This window comes from Poecilia reticulata, chromosome 13 (genome assembly GCF_904066995.2).
Source record: "Poecilia reticulata chromosome 13, P_reticulata-male-v2, whole genome shotgun sequence".
In the NCBI taxonomy this organism is placed as follows: Eukaryota; Metazoa; Chordata; class Actinopteri; order Cyprinodontiformes; family Poeciliidae; genus Poecilia; species Poecilia reticulata.
The window spans coordinates 32469306-32492490 of record NC_088842.1 but is presented as its reverse complement, the minus strand read 5'-3'; the positions used below and the strand labels follow the sequence as shown (position 1 = coordinate 32492490).

The following is a 23185-nucleotide window of genomic DNA, read 5'->3' as shown; positions in this document are numbered from 1 at the left end:
ATGCCAGAAAAAACATGTGACTTATTAAGAATACACCACAGAATCCCGACCCGACTATCAAACTTTGGTCCAACTGGGCTCTAATTTTAGATCAGAGCTGCAGAGGTTCAGCTAATATGAATGCATGTTGCTGCAGCAACATAAAGGAGCTGGTAGAGTTTAATATTCTAAATAAAATATGTTTTTAGTTATATGAGCGTAAAATATCTCAGCTCTTTGAAATAAACAACTTTTTCCAGTTGAAGATCTAAAGTTTAGATTTACCCTAAAAACCTGGTTATGTTGCAATAAAGCTGATAATGTTGCTGACGCTTCAGTCCAGATTAGCATCACTCAGCTCACAGAGGCTGAACATCCAGATTCATGTTTAGATTTCCCTCTGCCTCTATGAAGCCTTTCTGCTCTGATGGTCAAAGACTAAATCTGAAATTAAATGACAGAAAATGTCTAGATTATGGTATGGTACACATTACCTCCATCATAATATTGTCCAGACTACTTGGCAATTTCCCTCAAATCTGCCAAATAGCTGTTTGTCTCTAAACCTCCAACCTTTGATGCATAAATGAGAAACTTTCAATACTAAATGCATCACCCACCTGAATGAAATGTAAATGTTAATAATGGCTATAAATGTGTTAAAAAAACAGAATTATATTAAAAACAAGCTTCTGATCAAATTCAGATCCATGTGAATTACTGTTCAAGAAACAGTTGAGTTTTCTGTGACTCCATCCATTAGTACACATTAGAGACTTAAAGCAAGTTTCAAAAGTTTCCATTATGGAAACTGAATTGGTGAGTGTGAATTAAAAAACTATGTAACTTTTAGAAACTTTTCCATTAAAGGGCAGTGTCATGTAAAATCTTTTTATTTTTTAGCTTTAAATCATATTATAATGTTATTAATTCATCAAAACATACCTGAAGTGTTGCTTTGACTCTAGGATTTCCGTGCTGGTAAACCATTTTCACCAGTTCCTGGCCTCTGCTATTCACTGGGTCAATCCAGGCTCCAGTAACATGTGACTCCATGTGGTGTGCTGATCCCGGACGAGCCCCATGATCTGTTACCGGTCCCAAAAGTCCGGACTGTAACAGTGACGTGAGCGATCTGAAGAAAAGGAAAACAGGATTCATTTATTGACTCATATTTCATAATTTAGTACATTATGTCAGCCAGAGCAGATGGAAACTGTGATCCTATCCAAATATGGCTAAAGCTAAACATGCAAAAAAGTGTTTTTCTTTAGTAAAACTATGAATATATAGATTGAAATTAGTCCAAGGGAGCAATTAGTTATGGTTTCTATGCCAAAATAAACCTGATGACTTATTAAGAATACACCACAGAATCCCGACCCGACTATCAAACTTTGGGCCAACTGGGCTTTAATTTTAGATCAGAGCTGCAGAGGTTCAGCTAATATGAATGCATGTTGCAGCAGCAACATAAAAGAGCTGGTAGAGTTTAATATTCTATATAAAATACGTTTTTAGTTATATGGGCCTAAAATATCTCAGCGCTTTGAAATAAACAACTTTTTCCAGTTGAAGATCTAAAGTTTAGATTTACCCTAAAACCTGGTTATGTTGCAATAAAGCTGATAATGTTGCTGACGCTTCAGTCCAGATTAGCATCACGCAGCTCACAGAGGCTGAACATCCAGATTCATGTTTAGATTTCCCTCTGCCTCTATGAAGCCCTTCTGCTCTGATGGTCAAAGACTAAATCTGAAATAAAATGACAGAAAAATGTCTAGATTATGGTATGGTACACATTACCTCCATCATAATATTGTCCAGACAACTTGGCAATTTCCCTCAAATCTGCCAAATAGCTGTTTGTCTCTAAACCTCCAACCTTTGATGCATAAATGAGAAACTTTCAATACTAAATGCATCACCCACCTGAATGAAATGTAAATGGTAATAATGGATATAAATGTGTTAAAAAAACCAGAATCATATTAAAAACAAGCTTCTGATCAAATTCAGATTCATGTGAATTACTGTTCAAGAAACAGTTGAGTTTTCTGTGACTCCATCCATTAGTACACATTAGAGACTTGAAGCAAGTATCAAAAGTTTCCATTATGGAAACTGAATTGGTGAGTGTGAATTAAAAAACTATGTCACTTTTTAGAAACTTTTCCATTAAAGGGGCAGTGTCATGTAAAATCTTTTTTTTTTTTTAGCTTTAAATCATATTATAATGTTATTAATTCATCAAAAACATACCTGAAGTGTTGCTTTGACTCTAGGTTTTCCGTGCTGGTAAACCATTTTCACCAGTTCCTGGCCTCTGCTACTCACTGGGTCAATCCAGGCTCCAGTAACATGTAACTCCATGTGGTGTGCTGATCCCGGACGAGCCCCATGATCTGTTACCGGTCCCAAGAGTCAGGACTGTAACAGTGACGTGAGCGATCTGAAGAAAAGGAAAACAGGATTCATTTATTGACTCATATTTCATAATTTAGTACATTATGTCAGCCAGAGCAGATGGAAACTGTGATCCTATCCAAATATGGATAAAGCTAAACATGCAGAAAAGTGTTTCTTTTCTTTAGTAAAACTATGAATATATAGATTGAAATTAGTCCAAAGTAGCAATTAGTTATGGTTTCTATGTGAAAAAAAAAACCATGTGACTTATTAAGAATACACCACAGAATCCCGACCCGACTATCAAACTTTGGCCCAACTGGGCTCTAATTTAGATCAGAGCTGCAGAGGTTCAGCTAATATGAATGCATGTTGCTGCAGCAACATAAAGGAGCTGGTAGAGTTTAATATTCTATATAAAATATGTTTTTAGTTTTATGGGCCTAAAATATCTCAGCGCTTTGAAATAAACAACTTTTTCCAGTTGAAGATCTAAAGTTTAGATTTACCCTAAAAACCTGGTTATGTTGCAATAAAGCTGATAATGTTGCTGACGCTTCAGTCCAGATTAGCATCACGCAGCTCACAGAGGCTGAACATCCAGATTCATGTTTAGATTTCCCTCTGCCTCTATGAAGCCTTTCTGCTCTGATGGTCAAAGACTAAATCTGAAATAAAATGACAGAAAAATGACTTATGAAAAAAAATCAATTTAAACGTTCCATATTTATAATCTGAAGATGTTCCAGGAATCCTCCTGGAGGACAAACTGACCACTTCTCCTCCCTTTGCTACTTTCTCCTACTACTCTCCATCCTTGCTCAAGGTTGCCACAGAAAACATGCTAAGTATTTACAACACGGAAAATTATTATGAAAATAATAATAAAATAAGATAAAACCAGCGTGATGTGTGACGACAAATCGAACGCAAAAGCTCATCACTGGGCTGAACCGCTTAACCAATAACTCACCGGCCAATCAGGACCACATACATAAACTTTACAGCAGAGACAGAACCACTCACTGGGCAGCAGAGGCGCCGCCAGGAATCTTGGGCCCAGGATGAAAAATAAAATTGGGCCCCTTCACAGCTGCTGTTACCATTTCTTTAGTCTATCTGACTCATAAAAAGCATCACAATGTTAAAGGCTTGCAGCTGCCTTGCTTTCATTGGTCAAATGCTGATGCTAGCTCAATGTTCACTGCTGGTGAATTTTACATGCAACAGATTCATGCAAATAGGTTGTTTAATTTTTTTATCATCAGTGTTAGCTCATTGAAAGCTCTCTCCCCACCAGCAACAGTCACAGGCAACGTACAAATATACATGAAGCAATCCAGACTTCTCAAAAACCCGATGTGCATTTAGTTCAAGCTGCAGAATATAAATTTAATTTTTTAAAATATGCTTTTCCACATTTGTTAAACCTGTCACCATGTTGTGACAGTTTGAAACAGATAATCTGTGAAGAGATCAATCTCCTCCACTTCCTCCCTGAGCTGCTATTGCTGTCTAGAGAAATGCTGCGTCCTGACCACAAACAACCAATCAGAAGCAGGACAGCCTTAATGCTGTCAATCATCCTCATTCACTCACTGCTAAGTGTGCTAATGGAAGATTTTATAAAGTGTTTGAATTTCTGTGAGTAAGTGTTGCGGGTCTCAGTGGGGGACAGGCAAGCAGATGCAAATAACCTGTTTTAACAGGAAAAACGAGTGAGCCACATAAGACGGTGTTGCTGTGCTGGTAGCTCTCATCCGTATTTCAGGTTATAATAATAAACTCATTATACAACTTTGAAAACTGTGACTATACATTCACACTTCTACTAGTTCTTCTATAACACAACATCAGCTTATTACTATATAAGGAATTGTAAATATTACACATTACAGACGGCTTTATAAAACATACGCATTCTTCACGTAGCATCTGAGGAAATCCTCCGAGCAGCTAACCGAGAGCTTATTAGCTAACTATAATGACAACATAAAATAACACAAACCAAATACACCGGGGACCGAGGTCACGACGCTTAACAGATCAATCATGTTGATCACATCTCAGTTTTCAGCTTAAACCCGAACCAACCCGTTTAAACAGAAAAAAATCGAGTGAGCCACAGAGACGGTGTTGCTGTGCTGGTAGCTCTCATCCGAATGGAGGGAACTTCCTCGACACCGAAATCTCGCACCGTCAGTCCCGTCGGGGCTCGCTTCTGCCATCTAGCGGCGCAATTATGCATTGCGTGACATTGCTCCAAAATTTCAAACATGGTCAAATCCTAAACTAAAATCATAATTTTAATCAAACAAATGCGACCACACTTTGAGGAGTCACACAAGAAATAAATTGTTTTTGTTGTGTAACTGTAAAGAGAGTGGAGAGATGCGAAAAATACAAACAGATTGCCTGGAATGACGCGAACTAGCGGGATAGTTAAAGAACAGTTTTAAAAATTTGAAAAAAGGGGATAAAAGACGTAATAAAAACAGTAGTTTCCCTGCCAAAACGGGAGACTAGACAGGTGTGGCTTTCTCAGCCATTTATAGCTTTTGTTAGCAACGGGATTTAAAACCTTTGCTCAGAAACTCATCGACCAGCCATGTACGCCAGGATGATTTCCGCCTCCCGTTTGTTGAGACCTGGGTGATATGAATTTATTGAGCGGTTCATCTGTAAAGCTACATTTACACAATATGCAACAACTACTCAGCCTATCCGCTTACCTGTATAAATAATCCGCAGCGCTTTGAACCAGCAGCTCCCGGAGAGAAAGGCTGCCGAACTCCAGGCATCCGCCAGTCGTTTTAAGGAGGATTATTGGTCCCCCGAAAACAACGAAACCCCGGGCATGATCATCAATCAATAAAATCCTCACGGCCCAACTTGAAATTGGACGTTATGCGCTAACACTTAGCTTTTGCCAACAACTCGGAGGCGGAAGTGAAAGCGTTGCGCAACGCAAGTAAAGTCCCGGCCGGAACAAACTGCTAAATAATAAAACAGGAATTTTATTAATCGAGGGACTCGAATCATTCGAGGAATCGTTTCCGCCCTAGATGTAAACGCTGCATATAAGGAATAAATCTGCTCTGCCAGTGAACGCTCAGAGCAACAGAGATGCTTGCAATGCAGCTTATTATTATTATTATAATTATTATTATTATATTAAAGTAACAACAAGCAACGCTTCTGCAGTCATTGCTGACATTCAGTTCATGTTCTCTCTCTGTTTCTCCTCTTCATAGCAGCTACACCTGGGCTCATTCTGTCCAGCTGTGACCCTTCCTGGAGCGAAGCTGAGCTACTGCTGCCAACAACATCAGGTTCCCTTTCAGTGGATGACACACCTGGATCCACTCCAGCCACAAGCAGAACAAGGACTGAACTAAACACAGGAACAACAGAGACTGACTGGTGAAACCTCTGAATCCCAGTAGGCCCAGTTTGAACCCATCTTCATGATGAGCTCCTAGGAAGGAGGCGTTGTCTCTGAAAGCAGCCAAAGACCTGAACTGTGACGACGTTCAGGAAGTAGCAGATAAAAAGCTTAAGTAGGAAGTCTTCAGAGTCTGGAGCCACATCCTGATCACATCAAGAGACGAAGCTTCACTCCACATCAGAGGAAACATGGAGCAAACAGCTCTGATGCTGCTTCTGTGTCTCTGCAGCTCAGGTAGGACTCCACTTTCATCAAACACTAATATTCACTAGAGTTCAAATTAACAATTATCTACTGATAAACATGTTAAATGTTACAAACTAAAAACTGGAAACTGTTTCTGGTCTCCGATCATAGAGCTGCTGCTACACAGTTAGTGATGTTATATTGTCTACTTGCTGCTGAGGAGCCAATAAACAAGAATTGTTGGTTTTGTGTTTAATGATGTAAAACAGTTTGAACTGCCTTGTTGCTGAAATGATCTATAAAATGAATCTGATTGGTTGATTGATAAGGAGAAGCAGCAGAAACTCTGTGCAGTAAACAGGTGGAGCCTCATAAAATGGCTCCTTCTGCATCAATTCTCTCATCTTCCTCTTGACTCCACAGGTTCTCTCTGAGGTTCTGGTCAGGCCCGTTTGCTGCCAACCAGCCCAGTAGCACCACGGTCATTGGACCAGCTTCTGGTACCGCCGGTTGTGTTGGTGAAAACGTTTGAGCTCCGTCTGACGTGGGAGTGTCTCAGGCAGGATGTCGAACTGCCTGCTGCAGATTAGAATCAATCAACCAATCGATCGAGTTTATTGTGAAGCACATTCAGCACCAAGGCGATTCAAAGTGCTTTACTTCAGAAAACACAACAAGTCCTAAAAGACAGAGTAAACCAGTAACAGTACATTTAGTCAAAGTGCCGTCGTTACTCATCAAAATGTTGTTCAGTGTTTCATTTATTTTGTTTCAAAGCAAATCTGACCAGCTGGGTTTTAGTCCAGATGTAAAGGAACTCAGAGTTTCGGTTGTTTTGCAGTTAATTGTTGAAACAGCTTTTCAATCATTTTGCTGATGAATGAAAGGTGGAGATCAGCCTGTAATTCTGCAGGAATGATTTGTTCAGCTTCAGAAGGGAGACCCAGACTTCCTCCCCAGCCACTTCTTCTAGCTTCTCCGGAGGAATCCCAAGGCGTTCCCAGACCAGCCGAGAGACATAGTCCCTCCAGCGAGTCCTGTGTCTTCCTCGAGGCCTCCTCCCGGTGGGACGTGCCCGGAACACCTAACCAGGGAGGCGTCCAGGAGGCATCCTTACCAGATGCCCGAGCCTCAACTGGCTCCTCTCGACATGGAAGAGCAGCGGCTCAATGACCGAGCTTCTCTCTCTAAGGGAGAGCCCAGCCACCCTGCGGAGGAAGACCATTTCGGCCTCTTGTACCCGTGATCTCGTTCTTTCGGTCATGACCATAGATGAGGGTGGGAACGTAGATCAACCGGTAAATCGAGAGCTTCGCTTTTTGGCTCAGCTCTGTTTTCACCACGACGGACCGGTACAGCGCCGCTTCACAGCAGACGCTGCCCCAATCCGCCTGTCGATCTCCCGCTCCCTTCTTCCCTCATTCGTGAACAAGATCCCAGATACTTAAACTCCTCCACTTGAGACAGGACGACCCCCCTGACCCGGAGAAGGCACTCTACCCTTTTCCGGCTCAAGACCATGGCCTCGGATTTGGAGGCACTGAGCCTCATCCCGGCCGCTTCACACTCGGCTGCGAACCGCTCCAGTGAGAGCTGCAGATCACGTTCCAATGAAGCCAACAGGACCACATCATCCGCAAAAAGCAGAGACGCGATCCTAAGGCCACCAAAATGGATCCCTCAACACCTTGACTCCGTCTAGAATTCTGTCCATAAAGTAATGAACAGAATCGGTGACAAAGGGCAGCCTTGGCGGAGTCCCACTCTCACCAGAAATGAGCCCGACTTACTGCCGGCAATGCGGACCAGACTTTGACACCGGTCATACAGGGACTTGACAGCCCGTATCAAAGGGCCGGTACCCAATACTCCAGAGTACCCCCACAAGACCCCCGAGGGACACGGTCGAACGCCTTCTCCAAGTCCACAAAACACATGTAGACTGGTTGGGCGAACTCCCATGCACCCTCCAGGACCCTGCTGAGGGTGTAGAGCTGGTCCAGTGTTCCATGACCAGGACGAAAACCACACTGCTCTTCCTGAATCCGAGGTTCGACTATCCGACGGACCCTCCTCTCCAGGACCCCTGAATAGACCTTACCAGGGAGGCTTAAGAGTGTGACCCCCTGTAATTGGAGCACACCCTCTGGTCCCCCTTTTAAACAGGGGACCACCATCCCAGTCTGCCAATCCAGGGGAACTGCCCCCGATGTCCATGCGATATTGAAGAGTCGTGTAAGCCAACACAACATTGCAACATCCAGAGCCTTAAGGAACTCTGGCGGATCTCATCCACCCCGGAGCCCTGCCACCGAGGAACTTTTCACCACCTTGGCGACCTCGTCCCCAGAGATTGGAGAGCCCAACCCAGAGTCCCCATGCTCAGCTTCCTCAAGAGAAGGCATGTTGGTGGGATTGATGAGGTCTTCGAAGTATTCCGCCACCAGCCCACAACGTCCCGAACTGAGGTCAGCAGCGCACCATCCCCACTATAAACAGTGTTGGTGCTGCACTGCTTCCCCTCCTGAGACGCCGGATGGTGGACCAGAATCGCCTCGAAGCCGTACGGAAGTCTGTCTCCATGGCCTCTCCAAACTCCTCCCACGCCTGAGTTTTCCCTCAGCGACCACCCGAGCCGCATGCCGCTTCGCCCGCCGGTACCCATCAGCTGCTTCTGGAGTCCCACAGGCCAAAAAGGCCCGGTAGGACTCCTTCTTCAGCTTGACAGCATCCCTCACCGAAGGTGTCCACCAACGAGTACGAGGGTTGCCGCCGCGACAGGCACCAACAACCTTGCGGCCGCAGCTCCGATAGGCCACCTCGGCAATGGAGGTACGGAACATGGTCCACTCAGACTCAATGTCCCTCACCTCCCCTGGAACGTATTCGAAGTTCTGCCGGAGATGAGAGTTGAAGCTCCGTCTCACAGGGGACTCCGCCAGACGTTCCCAGCAGACCCTCACTATACGTTTGGGCCTGCCAGGTCTGACCGGCTTCCTCCCCCACCACCGGAGCCAACTCGTCACCAGGTAGTGGTCAGTGGACAGCTCCGCACCTCTCTCACCCGAGTGTCCAAGACATACGGCCGCAAATCTGATGAGACGATGACAAAGTCAATCATCAAACTGCGGCCTTTTTCAGATGGTTGTTTTTATATCAGTGCTTAGAAAACTGCTGGGGGAAAACGGCTGATGAGAGCCATGAGTTACTATTAGAATCATATCAAATGAAATGACAGGCAGGACTTTCTGAAGAAAAGCTGTGGGTGTGATATCAAGATAGCAGGAAGAGGAGCTGAATCTGGTTATAATTTATTCAAAGTTTCATAGTTGAATATTTGAAATTGTGTCTTTTATTCTGCCTTTGTTATGTTCAGGTACAGCATTGATATTGGATTTAGTGTGGATGTGCAGATTAATCCTCTAAGTTTTAATTTCCTCTAAAGAAATGTGCAGGCCGTGTTTGACTGCAGCTCAGCTGGTTTGTGAGCCTGTCAACTGTGGCAAATAAAACTCAATCATTGTTCATGTTTTAGTTTATGGTTTATGCAAAGAGCATGAATGTTTTAGTTCAGTCTTTATAGATTTCATAATAAACGTGAAGTTGAGTTTTACTCCATTTACGTTCGGTTCTACCACAGAGTCGTCTTGCAGATCTAACTGTTGGCACATATTTAGTTCCTACCAGACACAACCTTCACTTTAGTGGGAGCAATTAAATCAATGATATCTGAGATGTTAGGGTGGAAGTTATCTAGCAGCTCATCTACAGGTTGCAGCATGAAGGCGAAGTGGGGAAATATAACTGATTAAAGTTTCTGCTGTGTTTCAGTGGAAGAAGATTTTATGACAGAAGCTGTTTGGCTTAATGAGTCGATGGTTATTGTGGTTTCAAAGATAAGAGTGAAATAATCAGACAGGGAGACATCAGTTACAGAGACGCTGGAAATATTCACACCTTACTGATGACCAGAACCAGAATGTGACCTTGATGTGTGTTGCTGGGTCAACAAGCTGAATTAAACCAAACGATCAAGAATATCAGCTTTTAATCTCCTCCGTCTTCAGGCTCGTCAACAAGGATGTTGAAATCTCCCACAATTATCTAACAGTCATGATCAATGCATGTAACAGATAAACCATTAAAGTCAATAAAGATGTTTTCCACATATGATGGGTTTTGTATAGAGTTAGCATCAGAGCTCATTTATGGGCTTTTACCTCAATTCACAGATATTTAAGAGTTAAAATGACCTAAATCAACCTTCTTACAGTTTTTATGAATCTGATATTTTGTAGCAACCCCTCCTCAGATTTCATGTTTTCTATTCTCACTTAAAAATTGTAATTAAAAATCACTGATTCAATTAGTTTAGATGAGTCGTTGTTGATATCCAGCCATGTTTCTGTCAGGAACATCAACATTCTGCTCAGTGATGGAGTCAGTAACTAATAGTCCTCTTGCTGACAGACATCTGAAGTTCAGCAGAACCAGTTTAGTGACTTGGTGGCAGAGAGTTCATGAATTTAAGCTCTGATTTTAGACGGCTGCATTCAGTGTTTCTGTTTCTGGTAGATTTCTCTTAGTGATCGGTCCAGATGGGTCCAGTTCCTACTGCTGGGGGTCAGACTCATTCTAGAGGAAGACAGATGATAAGCTAATGTCTGGAACCCGATCTCAGGCTGCTGAGGCACATAATGATGATCTCTCTGCACTCAGAACAAGAAACAGAACCAGAACCAGATTTAGAATCAGAAACAGAACCAGAACCAGATTTAGAATCAGAACCAGAATCAGAACCAGAATGAACTGGATTTTAAAACTTTTACATAAAAACAATGAATTTGACTTTGGTTGGTCTCAGTATAGACATAAATATAACTGGATAGAAAAGGTGAATAACAAAAACATTTCAGGTTTTACTACAGAGCATAAATAACATTTGGGTCTGGGCTTTAACTAGGCCATTCCAGCATAAAGATGCTTTGATCAGAACCATCCCTGATAGCTCTGCCTCTAAGAGAAGATCAAATAAACTCCATCAACAGGATCCTGTCAACACATCCTAAATCAATCTGTCTCTGCTTGTTGTAACCCAACATGTAAATGTTGTTTCTTCCAGCGCTGTCTGATGAAGTCAGACTGGTAGCAGGAAGGAGTCGCTGTGGTGGCCGACTGGAGAAGAAGGACCTGGGAGAATGGAAAGCAGTAAATGATCAGAACTGGAACCATACATCAGCAGCTGTAGCTTGCAGACAGCTCCACTGTGGATCTGTGGTGTTGATACAAAGAGATGAGAGCAACAATCTACAGATCATCTGTTCAGGTGATTCCATATCCTGGCCATTTCCTTCCTGTTCTGCTTCCAACTCCACTTTAAAAAGATTCTCACTTCCAGCTCAGTCTGGGCTTCTTCCCCTTCACCTGGATTCCCTCTGGTAGATTTTCTACTAGACCAAACAGCTCTTCTCTGTTTTGTGGTGGACAAATGATTGTAAGGTAAAATCTGCTGGTTATATTGTCTTCATTCTAAATGCTGGTGAACTCTCACCAAGTGAAGCTTTTTGGGTTGCATGCACAAGGTTGGGAGATGTTTTCCTGCAGCTGCATGAGAACCAGACCGTCTCTCCCTCAGCCTTGGTATAAAACTCATGTTGTCTCTGCCTGGGAGAGTTTTCAATCAGAAATGTTTCACTATTGATCGTCTTATATTCTCTCTGTGTTGTGCACAATATGCGAATAAACCTGATGGAGTGACTTCATCTAACAGGGCTTGGTAATAGATTATTTCCATATCATGGTTGCAGCCCAGGAAACTTCCAGTAAACTTCTTAGTGTGGATCTGGTGCATTGCATGTCATGGACAAACGTTAGCAACTGGAACAAATTTAAAAAGAAAAATAATTCTATTTACAGTCGGTTTCACTCCACCTTTGACGCTCTGAACTTTTCTAGTTTGATTTTATTTACATTTCCTTACTATTTTTTTATCAAACCCAGAAAAGTTTCCATGTCTGTTTAAAAAAATAAAGTTCTGAAGGATTTTAAAACTTTTTTCTTTCTGCATCCACAGACTCAGTCAGGCTGGTTCAAGGGACCAACCGGTGCTCCGGCAGACTGGAGGTGAAGACCAACCAGTCGTGGTCCTCAGTGTGTGAAAAAGACTTTGACCTGCAGGATGCAGAGGTGGTCTGCAGGGAGATTGGCTGTGGGTCTCCTTCAGTCCTCCAGGGGGCGCTCTATGGAGAAGCAGAGGCTCCAGTGGGGAGCAGAGAGTTCCTGTGTGAAGGCAGTGAGTCTGCTCTGCTGACCTGCAGCAGCAGGAAGAGTTCAGTTAGAAACAGCTGCTCACCTGGTCAAGCTGTTGGACTCACCTGTTCAGGTAGAGGAGGATCTGCAGACCTGCTGCTGTTCACTGCTTCACTTCCTGCATTAATGAACTTTCTGTCTCTGCTCACATCAAGCGCCCATCAGGTTGGTGGGAGAGACCAGCCGATGTGCCGGGAGACTGGAGATGAAACGTCAAGAAGACTGGAGACTAGTGTTTGTTGAGGGTCCTTACTGGAACAAGAACTCAGCTGCTGTAGTTTGTGTTGAACTGGACTGTGGTTCTGTTGTTTCAGTAAGATACTCAAAGGAAGCTTCAAAGAGACCAGTTTGGTTGATCAGGTCTGACTGTTTGCAGTCTGGATCTGAATTAAAGAACTGTTTACATGATGATGGAAACAGGGTTTGGAGCCATGAGTTAATCTGCTCAGGTAACTCTGAACTCTCATATTTATGTTTAAAATGTTTCTTCATCAGGTTCCAGATGTCTGCAGAGAAACTGTCACCTTTAACTAAGAACCTAAAACCTTCAGGAGAGGGAAACTAAAATAATTTAAATATCCAGATAAAATTTTCAGTTTAGCCCAAATAGATGAACAAAAACTCACTCCATCCATCCATCCATCCATCCATCCATCCATCCATCCATCCATCCATCCATCCATCCATCCATCCATCCATCCATCCATCCATCCATCCATCCATCCATCCATCCATCCATCCATCCATCCATCCATCCATCCATCCATCCATCCATCCATCCATCCATCCATCCATTTTCTTCCGCTTATCCGGGGTCGGGTCGCGGGGGCAGCAGCTTCAGAAGGGAGGCCCAGACTTCCCTCTCCCCAGCCACTTCTTCCAGCTCCTCCGGGGGAATCCCAAGGCGTTCCCAGGCCAGCCGAGAGACGTAGTCCCTCCAGCGTGTCCTGGGTCTTCCCCGAGGCCTCCTCCCGGTGGGACGTGCCCGGAACGCCTCACCAGATGCCTGAGCCTCAACTGGCTCCTCTCGACGTGGAGGAGCAGCGGCTCTACTTTGAGTCCCTCCCGGATGACCGAGCTTCTCACCCTATCTCTAAGGGAGAGCCCAGCCACCCTGCGGAGGAAACCCATTTCGGCTGCTTGTACCCGTGATCTCGTTCTTTCGGTTATGACCCAAAGCTCATGACCATAGATGAGGGTGGGAACGTAGATCGACCGGTAAATCGAGAGCTTCGCTTTTTGGCTCAGCTCTCTCTTCACCACGACGGACCGGTACAGCGCCCGCTTCACGGCAGACGCTGCCCCAATCCTCCTGTCGATCTTCCGCTCCCTTCTTCCCTCATTCGTGAACAAGATCCCCAGATACTTAAACTCCTCCACTTGAGGCAGGACGACCCCCTTGACCCGGAGAAGGCACTCTACCCTTGTCCGGCTCAAGACCATGGCCTCGGATTTGGAGGCACTGAGCCTCATCCCGGCCGCTTCACACTCGGCTGCGAACCGCTCCAGTGAGAGCTGCAGATCACGTTCCGATGAAGCCAACAGGACCACATCATCCGCAAAAAGCAGAGACGCGATCCTAAGGCCCCCAAAACGGATCCCCTCTACACCTCGGCTGCGCCTTGAAATTCTGTCCATAAAAGTAATGAACAGAATCGGTGACAAAGGGCAGCCTTGGCGGAGTCCAACTCTCACCGGAAACGAGCCCAACTTACTGCCGGCAATGCGGACCAGACTCTGACACCGGTCATACAGGGACCTGACAGCCCGTATCAAAGGGCCCGGTACCCCATACTCCCAGAGTACCCCCCAAAGGGCCTCCCGAGGGACACGGTCGAACACCTTCTCCAAGTCCACAAAACACATGTAGACTGGTTGGGCGAACTCCCATGCACCCTCCAGGACCCTGCTGAGGGTGTAAAGCTGGTCCAGTGTTCCACGACTAGGACGAAAACCACACTGCTCTTCCTGAATCTGAGGTTCGACTATCCGACGGACTCTCCTCTCCAGGACCCCTGAATAGACCTTACCAGGGAGGCTTAAGAGTGTGACCCCCCTGTAATTGGAGCACACCCTCCGGTCCCCCTTTTTTAACAGGGGGACCACCACCCCAGTCTGTCAATCCAGGGGAACTGCCCCCGATGTCCATGCGATATTGCAGAGTCGCGTAAGCCAACACAACCCTGCAACATCCAGAGCCTTAAGGAACTCCGGGCGGATCTCATCCACCCCCGGGGCCCTGCCACCGAGGAGCTTTTTGACCACCTCGGCGACATCGTCCCCAGAGATTGGAGAGCCCAACCCAGAGTCCCCATGCTCAGCTTCCTCAACAGAAGGCATGTTGGTGGGATTGAGGAGGTCTTCAAAGTATTCTGACCACCGGCCCACAACGTCCCGAGTTGAGGTCAGCAGCGCACCATCCCCACTATAAACAGTGTTGGTGCTGCACTGCTTCCCCCTCCTGAGACGCCGAATGGTGGACCAGAATCGCCTCGAAGCTGTACGGAAGTCTGTTTCCATGGCCTCTCCAATCTACTCCCACGCCCGAGTTTTTGCCTCAGCGACAACCCGAGCCGCATGCCGTTTCGCCCGCCGATACCTATCAGCTGCTTCTGGAGTCCCACAGGCCAAAAAGGCCCGGTAGGACTCCTTCTTCAGCTTGACAGCATCCCTCACCGAAGGTATCCACCAACGGGTTTGAGGGTTACCGCCGCGACAGGCACCAACGACCTTGTGGCCGCAGCTCCGATAGGCCACCTCGGCAATGGAGGTACGGAACATGGTCCACTCAGACTCAATGTCCCCCAACTCCCCCGGAACGTGTTCGAAGTTCTGCCGGAGATGAGAGTTGAAGCTCCGTCTCACAGGGGACTCCGCCAGACGTTCCCAGCAGACCCTCACTACACATTTGGGCCTGCCAGGTCTGACCGGCTTCCTCCCCCACCACCGGAGCCAACTCGTCACCAGGTAGTGGTCAGTGGACAGCTCCGCACCTCTCTTCACCCGAGTGTCCAAGACATACGGCCGCAAATCCGATGAGACGATGACAAAGTCAATCATCGAACTGTGGCCTAGGGCATCCTGGTGCCAAGTGCACATATGGACGCCCTTGTGCCTGAACATGGTGTTTGTGATGGACAATCCGTGACGAGCACAGAAGTCCAACAACAGAACACCACTCGAGTTCAGATCGGGGGGGCTGTTCCTCCCAACCATGCCTCTCCATGTCTCACTGTCATTGCCCACGTGAGCGTTGAAGTCCCCCAGTAGAACAAGGGAGTCCCCAGGAGGGGCACTCTCCAGTACCCCCTCTAAGGACTCCAAGAAGGGTGGGTAATCTGAACTGCCGTTTGGCCTGTAAGCACAAACAACAGTCAGAACCCATCCCCCCACCCGTAGGCGGAGGAAGGCTACCGTCTCGTTCACCGGGGTGAACCCCAACGTAGAGGCGCCCAGATGGGGGGCAACAAGTATGCCCACTCCAGCCCGACGCCTCTCACCATGGGCAACTCCAGAGTGGAAGTACGTCCAGCCCCTCTCAAGGAGACTGGTTCCAGAACCAGATCCATGTGTCAAGGTGAGGCCGACTATTTCTAGCCGGAACCTCTCAGCCTCGCACACTAGCTCTGGTTCCTTCCCCACCAGAGAGGTGATGTTCCACGTCCCGAGAGCCAGCTTCTGCAGCCGAGGATCAGACCACCAGGATACCCTCCCTCGGCTGCCGCCCATAGCACAATGCGCCCGACCCCTTTGGCCCCTCCGACAGGTGATGAGCCCATCGGAAGGGCGACCCACGTCTCCTCTTCGGGCTGAGCCCGGCCGGGCTCCGTGGGTAAAAGCCCGGCCACCAGGCACTCGCCATCGTGCCCCACCTCCAGGCCTGGCTCCAGAGTGGGGCCCCGGTGACCCGCGTCCGGGCGAGGGAAAACCAAGTCCAAACTTTGTGTTCATCATAAGGGGTCTTTGACTGCGCCTTGTCTGGTTCCTCACCTAGGACCTGTCTGCCTTGGGTGACCCTACCAGGGGCATAAAGCCCCAGACAGCATAGCTCCTAGGATCAATGGGACACTCAAACCCCTCCACCACGATAAGGTGGCAGCCCAAGGAGAGGTGAACAAAAACTCATCATTTTTGTTGAGTTAAAAATGATGAGTTATAAAAACTCATCATTTTTATAACTTTTAATCTCTGCTGCTTTGAAGTCGATGCATCAAAATCCCAGGAGAAGTTCAAGGAAATCAGACATTTTCAAAACTTGAAAATCAACAGAAAATGAACTTTTTATCCAAAATGGTGGGCTTCCTTTTTTTAGTGCAAATAGCAGGAAAACCTGTTGTTTGTTCTGGTTGTTGGCCTGACTGAACTAGGGGGCGCTGTTGAGAAATTTTGCGATGTTTATTTTTAATTCCGCTGAAATATTAACAATTTCACAAAGAACAAAGATTTTTTGACTTTTAATGAGTTTCTGAACATATTTACGTCCCAAAAATATGATAAATTCAGCAAAAATAAAATGAAAGATAAAATTCCAGGTACAGTCGGTTTCACTCCACCTTTGAGGCTCTGAACTTTTCTAGTTTGGTTTTATTTACATTTCCTTTGTATTTTTATCAAACCCAGAGATGTTTCCATGTGTGTTTAGAAAAATAAAGTTCTGAAGGATTTTAAACTTTTTTCTTTCTGCATCCACAGACTCAGTCAGGCTGGTTCAAGGGACCAACCGGTGCTCAGGCAGACTGGAGGTGAAGACCAACCAGTCGTGGTCCTCAGTGTGTGAAAAAGACTTTGACCTGCAGGATGCAGAGGTGGTCTGCAGGGAGATTGGCTGTGGGCCTCCTTCAGTCCTCCAGGGGGCACTCTATGGAGCAGCAGAGGCTCCAGTGGGGAGCAGAGAGTTCCTGTGTGAAGGCAGTGAGTCTGCTCTGCTGAACTGCAGCAGCAGGAAGAGTTCAGTTAGAAACAGCTGCTCACCTGGTCAAGCTGTTGGACTCACCTGTTCAGGTAGAGGAGGATCTGCAGACCTGCTGCTGTTCACTGCTTCACTTCCTGCATTAATGAACTCTCTGTCTCTGCTCACATCAAGCGCCCATCAGGTTGGTGGGAGAGACCAGCCGATGTGCCGGGAGACTGGAGATGAAACATCAAGAAGACTGGAGACCAGTGGATGTTGGGGGTGGTGACTGGGACAAGAACTCAACTGCTGTAGTTTGTGCTGAACTGGACTGTGCTTCTGCTGTTTCAGCAAGAAAATCAACGGAAGCTTCATGGAGACCAGTTTGGGGGATCATGTCTGACTGTTTGGAGTCAGGATCTGCATTAAAGAACTGTATACCTGATGATAGAAACAGTGATCAGAGCCATGAGTTAATCTGCTCAGGTAACTCTGAACTCTCATATTTATGTGTTTTAAAATGTTTCTTCATCAGGTTCCAGATGTCTGCAGAGAAACCGTCACCTTTAACTAAGAACCTGAAACCTTCAGGAGAGGGAAACTAAAAATGGTTTACACCAGTGGTCCCCAACACCCGGTCCGTGGACCAATTGGCACCGGGCCGCGCAAGAAATAGTGAAATATTTCCGTCTTATCTATTATTTGAGTCTGGAGGATCTTTTATTTTGAAAATCCTTTAACCGGATTCTCTCGGTTACTTGCGCACCAACATTGAGCCCACAAGCATCAAAATGAGTAAGAGACGGATCAGGTGTCTTTGGAAAGTTTCTTTGCAAAGGGGAAAATGCCCACAGAAGACACAGGAGAATGGATTTATCCCGGACCGGTAGGTGAGTCCCACATTACATGCCGCTGTGCGTAACATGTGGCGACCGGCTACTAATGAGGCAATAAAGCTTCAAACTGCTTCGCCTCGTAGAGACCAAGCAGGCTGTGGATATAAGCAACACTTCGGGTGTCATTGTCTCCCTTCACTCCCAGTTTAGACCGTCTCGTTGCAGAGAAACAAGCTCAAGACTCCCGTAAGTCATTATCATGAGTTAAGTTTTTCACGAAAGTAAAATGTTCGTTTTTGTGGCGTTTCTGTTATTTTGAAGGGATATATAAATGTTACCATAGCGACCAGAGTCAGAGCGTTTGGGCAGTTCTTGAGAGGAGATGAGTAGAGCTTGTGAGTCTTAAGTCTGGTTTAGACGGAAAGATTTAAGAATTGTCGGCCGATTCTCCAAACCTCTGTGACCACAGAGCTGATAAAAGTCCAATAGGCTCGATCGGTTCGTGTGTCCAGCCACAAGGCAGGAGCAACACGAACCGATTCCAGTCACAAACATCCCGATTCCAGAGGATAATCCACAAAACCCCCAACTATTATTAAGAATAACCAAACACGGATGACGATGTAGAAGCGATAGTGATAGTTTGTGGAGTCATTTTAAGAGATAAAAGACGTAATAAAAAGAAAAGGCGGTGGGTAAAAGACGACGGGAGCATCCGCTCTATTTGCTGCACTATGATTTGGAGGTGACTGTTTTTTTATAGTTAACATTGTAACTGAATAAACATAATAAAGATATGTACTAATGACCTTTACATATAATAATAAACATTTCCACATATCATCTCCGACACCCACCAGACTCTCAGTTGCGCGACATGTCAGCTGTTTGGGATTCCCCTCTGCTCTTACGTCACCGCGCTTTCTGATTGGCTACCTGTCACATTCAGCAGGTTGTATTCTCATTCTCAGACAGGGTAAACCCCACAGCCCTACCTGCATGCTTAGGTGGGTCCTATGTGGGGGAAAAGAGGGCTGATATATGGGTCCCATATGGGTTTGCCCATGTAGAGCCACAACCTACGTGGGCCCTACATGGACAAACCCATGTGGGCTGTGGAACCCGCGGACAAACCCATATGGGACCCATCTAGTCTGCCCTCCTTTTCCCCACATGGGGCCAACCTAGGCATGCTGGCAGCGAGGCTGCGATAAAAAGTCCAAGACAACCCAAATTGGGTATATTCAGGATTTAGCAGGAACACCAACACGGCCTTATAACCCCCCCGCCCCGGGCCGCAGCATTTTTCAAGTCTTGATCGGTCCGCGGTAATAACAAGGTTGGGGACCACTGCTTTAAATATTACTGACAGACTAAAAATCTGTCATAAAGTTGCTAGTAACCATGTATAAACATGCTAGTAACCATGGTAACCAGTGTGATGAGCTCCTGTCTCGTTCTCATGCCATCTTGTTTTCCACCTCAGATTAGATCCAGTTGTCTCTGTGTTTCCTCTGCGTTCCCAGATCTGCTGGTTGAGCCGCTCATCTTCCTCTCTTCCTCCACTGACGGGGTCTCCACAGCCAGAAAGCAGGGGTCTGAGCTCCTCATTGGCTCAGGTTTCAGCATCATGTGCTCCATCAGGCCTCAGTATGAAGGCGGCTCCTTCCAGCTCATCTTCAGCTCCTCTAACTACACTCTGAACCACACCCTGCCAGCTGTTAATCACTCCGCCCTCTTCCTGTTCGCTGCTGCTGGCCACGCCCACCAAGGAACCTACCGCTGCCTTTACCACGTCTACGTTTTCTCCCATAACTTCTCCTCTGTGAGCCAGCCTCTCAACCTCACTGTCTCAGATAAACTCATGGAGTCCATCAGGAGAAGTTCTGCTTCAGGTGAACCAGCAGCTGTCTGCCTCATTCATGAGGTCAGAGAGGAGGATTGATGATATTAATGTTCATGATCAGATCTACAGGCAGCATTAAAACAAGGGTCTATATCAGGGGTCCCCAAACTACGGCCCGCAGGCCGGATCCGGCCAGCCTCCACATTTGGTCCGACCCCCTGAACAATACCAGAGAGCATTCAGTGTTTTTCATATACCGTATTTTTTGGTCTATAAGCCGCTTATATGTGAATTTTTCTTCAACCACCAGGGGGCTCTTTCGCAGGAAGTGAATCATTGGAAGTCAAAATTGGAAATAAAAGAAATTTCCCATTAAAACGGAATTAGGTTTTAATAGGGAATTGAAATTTGAGAATGTTGTTGATCAGTTAAATAGCATTGAACGGGAAAAGATATATTTATATTTTTAAAATAATACTGGGATCATTATGAGAATTTGAGGTATATATATTAGGATCCAGTAGATGGCAGTAGTGCAACAATAATGGATGCAAGCTGCTGTTGAAATCTAAAGAAGAAGAGGAAGAACACCCATTTTCATTTACCACATGCTAGTAGCAACACGAAGGATCAGCACTTTTTCTGTTACAGTTACCGTTCGGAAACTAATCAGTTCAGTTAAATCTAATCTTGGCAACTTTTTCTTTTTCAACCCTAATAAATGTGATATTCACTTGACCTGTTATTACTCAAATTTTGGGTGTCCGCCCCCCTCTGCAGCTGCTGCATTGTTGTGGACAACCTGGAGCGGCAGAGATATCTGCGATTTATATGTGTATGTTTACTGGTTAAAAAATAAACTTTGGGGTTGTGGCTTATAGTCCAGTAATTTTTTGTAATTTTTTACATTTGGGCACTCCTGCAATCGTCACACCGTTTCTGTTCCAAACTGACTCCGGCCCCCTACCAGAGAAGGAAAAAGTTAATGTGGCCCTCACAGGAAAATGTTTGGGGACCACTGGTTTATATGATTATTGTACATTTCTGGTTTGACTCGTCTGATGAAAGCTGATCCTGAATCTGTTTCGTTCGGTTTCAGACTATCTCACTGCTTTGATCATCAGACTGGTTGTCGTCCTGCTGGGTTTGCCGGGATCAGTCCTGGTCCTCTACTTTAAGGTACTGCATGTATCATGCATGATGTGTTCAGCTGGGAAAGTTCTTGCATTGAAGCTGAACCATCCTCTGTTTCCAGGCCAGGAGAAACCAGAAGTCTGGAGCAGAAAACAACCATCATGATGAAGGATCCAGAGCTGAAGGCAGCTTAGAGGAGGAGCCTGCAGTCTGAAGGAACCAGGAGAAAAGGATCTTCATTTCACATCCACAGGAAGGAGCAGAGACATGTTTCAGACTCCTGGAAATCTATCCGTCTGTGTATCTATGATGAAACGTCTCTGTGCTCCTGCAGCAGGAAGGAAGTTCAACATTCAGAAATTTGTATCTGGACTAAACCTACTAAAGTAAAACTTATAAAAGAAGGGAACACAAAGCAAAACATTCAACGAAATGTAACAGAAAACCCACTTCATCAAAATCTGCTCTTCATCAACCTTGCAAGGATAGCATATGATAGGATATTTGGGGTCAAAGGTTAGGTGGCCAATTCCATTCAGGCCCTGAACCCAGTTTGTGTCCTCATCTTAGTTGGGGTTTTGAATTGTGACAAATGCAACACAGTTGATCCTGGCTTGTAATACTGTGAGATGCCTGTAGGTGGTGTATGTCTTCACTGCCATGATAACCCATCCAATACATCCAGTTCCATCAAGTCTGAACCAGAAGTGATCCGTGCCATCTTAGTAGGGAAGTGCATGTACAATGCTTAGTGGACCCATGGCTTCAAGACCAACAACAAGAAAACATGTGGACACTCTTGACCAAAATACGAGAGAGAGATACATGAACAAAATGGCCGCCGTCGGGATCAACCTGTATGAGACGGAGGAGGAAAATATGTCAGACAATGTGGACAAGCTGCCTCTGATCTCCTACTACGATAACGTTAACTACCAATCAACACGAAGAGTGCATACGCTGTAAACGAGCTTCACTGGCTGAAATTCATGGACGCATATAATTAGTATTTCAACAGCTTTGTAAAGGACAAACGAACTCTGTGTGAATAATGAGGTTCTGGTGACTGGCAGACCAAGTACAGGTAGCAACAAACACGTCGGCTACATGTCTGTCTTAGCCTGCAGATGGGATGGAACATTTTATGGTTACTATGATTATGAGTGGATCAATGCATAACAGTGTTATGGTTCTTGTGTAAAGCTTGTGATCATGGGAAAGTCTTCTGAAGATGTTTCTCTGAACTCTGGATTATTATAAAGTTGTAGAATATTTTCTTTTTTCATTCTTATGACAGCCATAAAGTTTAATTTTTGCTTTATGAAATAAAATGCGTTTGCTTGCAGTGTGTTTTGTAGCCAAGTAGATTGTTAAACTGTGTGAATTAAATGAAACGTTTCCTATAAACAGTTTGCTGTGTTTTGCTGGAGGCTCTTTCTCCTGACTGTTCAGTGAGCAAAGACTCCAAATGCTGTAAAGCTTCAAATAAATATTGACAAAAAATTTATATTCTCTCTGGTATTTATACAGTTTTTCCTCAGTCTGTTAAAGATAATTTCACCCACAAACAGGATCCAGTGAGTTGGAGAGGTCGAGGGCGACAGGAGATCGGATGCATCCACCAGATTAAGGAGTTAAACTTCAGTCCACCTCCTAGTTGGATGAGGGGAGTCTGAAGTCTCGTTCCCAGGACTACCGACCAACCAGATCCTTAACAACCTCAATAACTTGCATCACTGGGTGAAAATTGTTTCAAACTTTTACTGGGATGAGCTAATTTTTTTTTTTTTACAAGGACAGGTTCAGGCTGTGGTTGAACCAGGATTAATGCAAAAACTAGTAGGGGAGTTAAAACGTTAAAATATAACCCTGTTCGGCCATTTTTGTAGTTTGATAGCAAACTATCAAATAAAAGTATTTAAAGCTTCAGATATCTCACAAATGAGATATTAACAATAAACATTGAGATTGTATGATTTAAACATGTTTATGTGGAAAATATCATTCAAATCAAATTCCTTTATGTTCAATATGTGAATTATTTGATTTTAAACATGCCTGTCATCATTTGCTGTGTTTTAAATGTCTTATTTTTTGCTTTTATTGCTCTGGGATAATTTGCATTATATAAAATGATCAAGTCTGTT

At 45.2% G+C, this 23185-nt stretch overlaps 1 protein-coding gene across 1 annotated transcript; it reads left to right on the top strand.

The window, feature by feature from the left end:
- Window positions 1–15956: 15956 nt before the first annotated feature.
- LOC145554503 (uncharacterized) lies at window positions 15957–23174 on the top strand. The gene is made up of 3 exons (XM_081614382.1): window positions 15957–17708; window positions 19585–21083; window positions 21160–23174. The coding sequence occupies exons 1-2, from the start codon at window positions 17465–17467 to the stop codon at window positions 20001–20003; spliced, it is 663 nt and encodes a 220-aa protein (XP_081470508.1). The 5' UTR covers window positions 15957–17464; the 3' UTR covers window positions 20004–21083; window positions 21160–23174.
- Window positions 23175–23185: the final 11 nt, after the last annotated feature.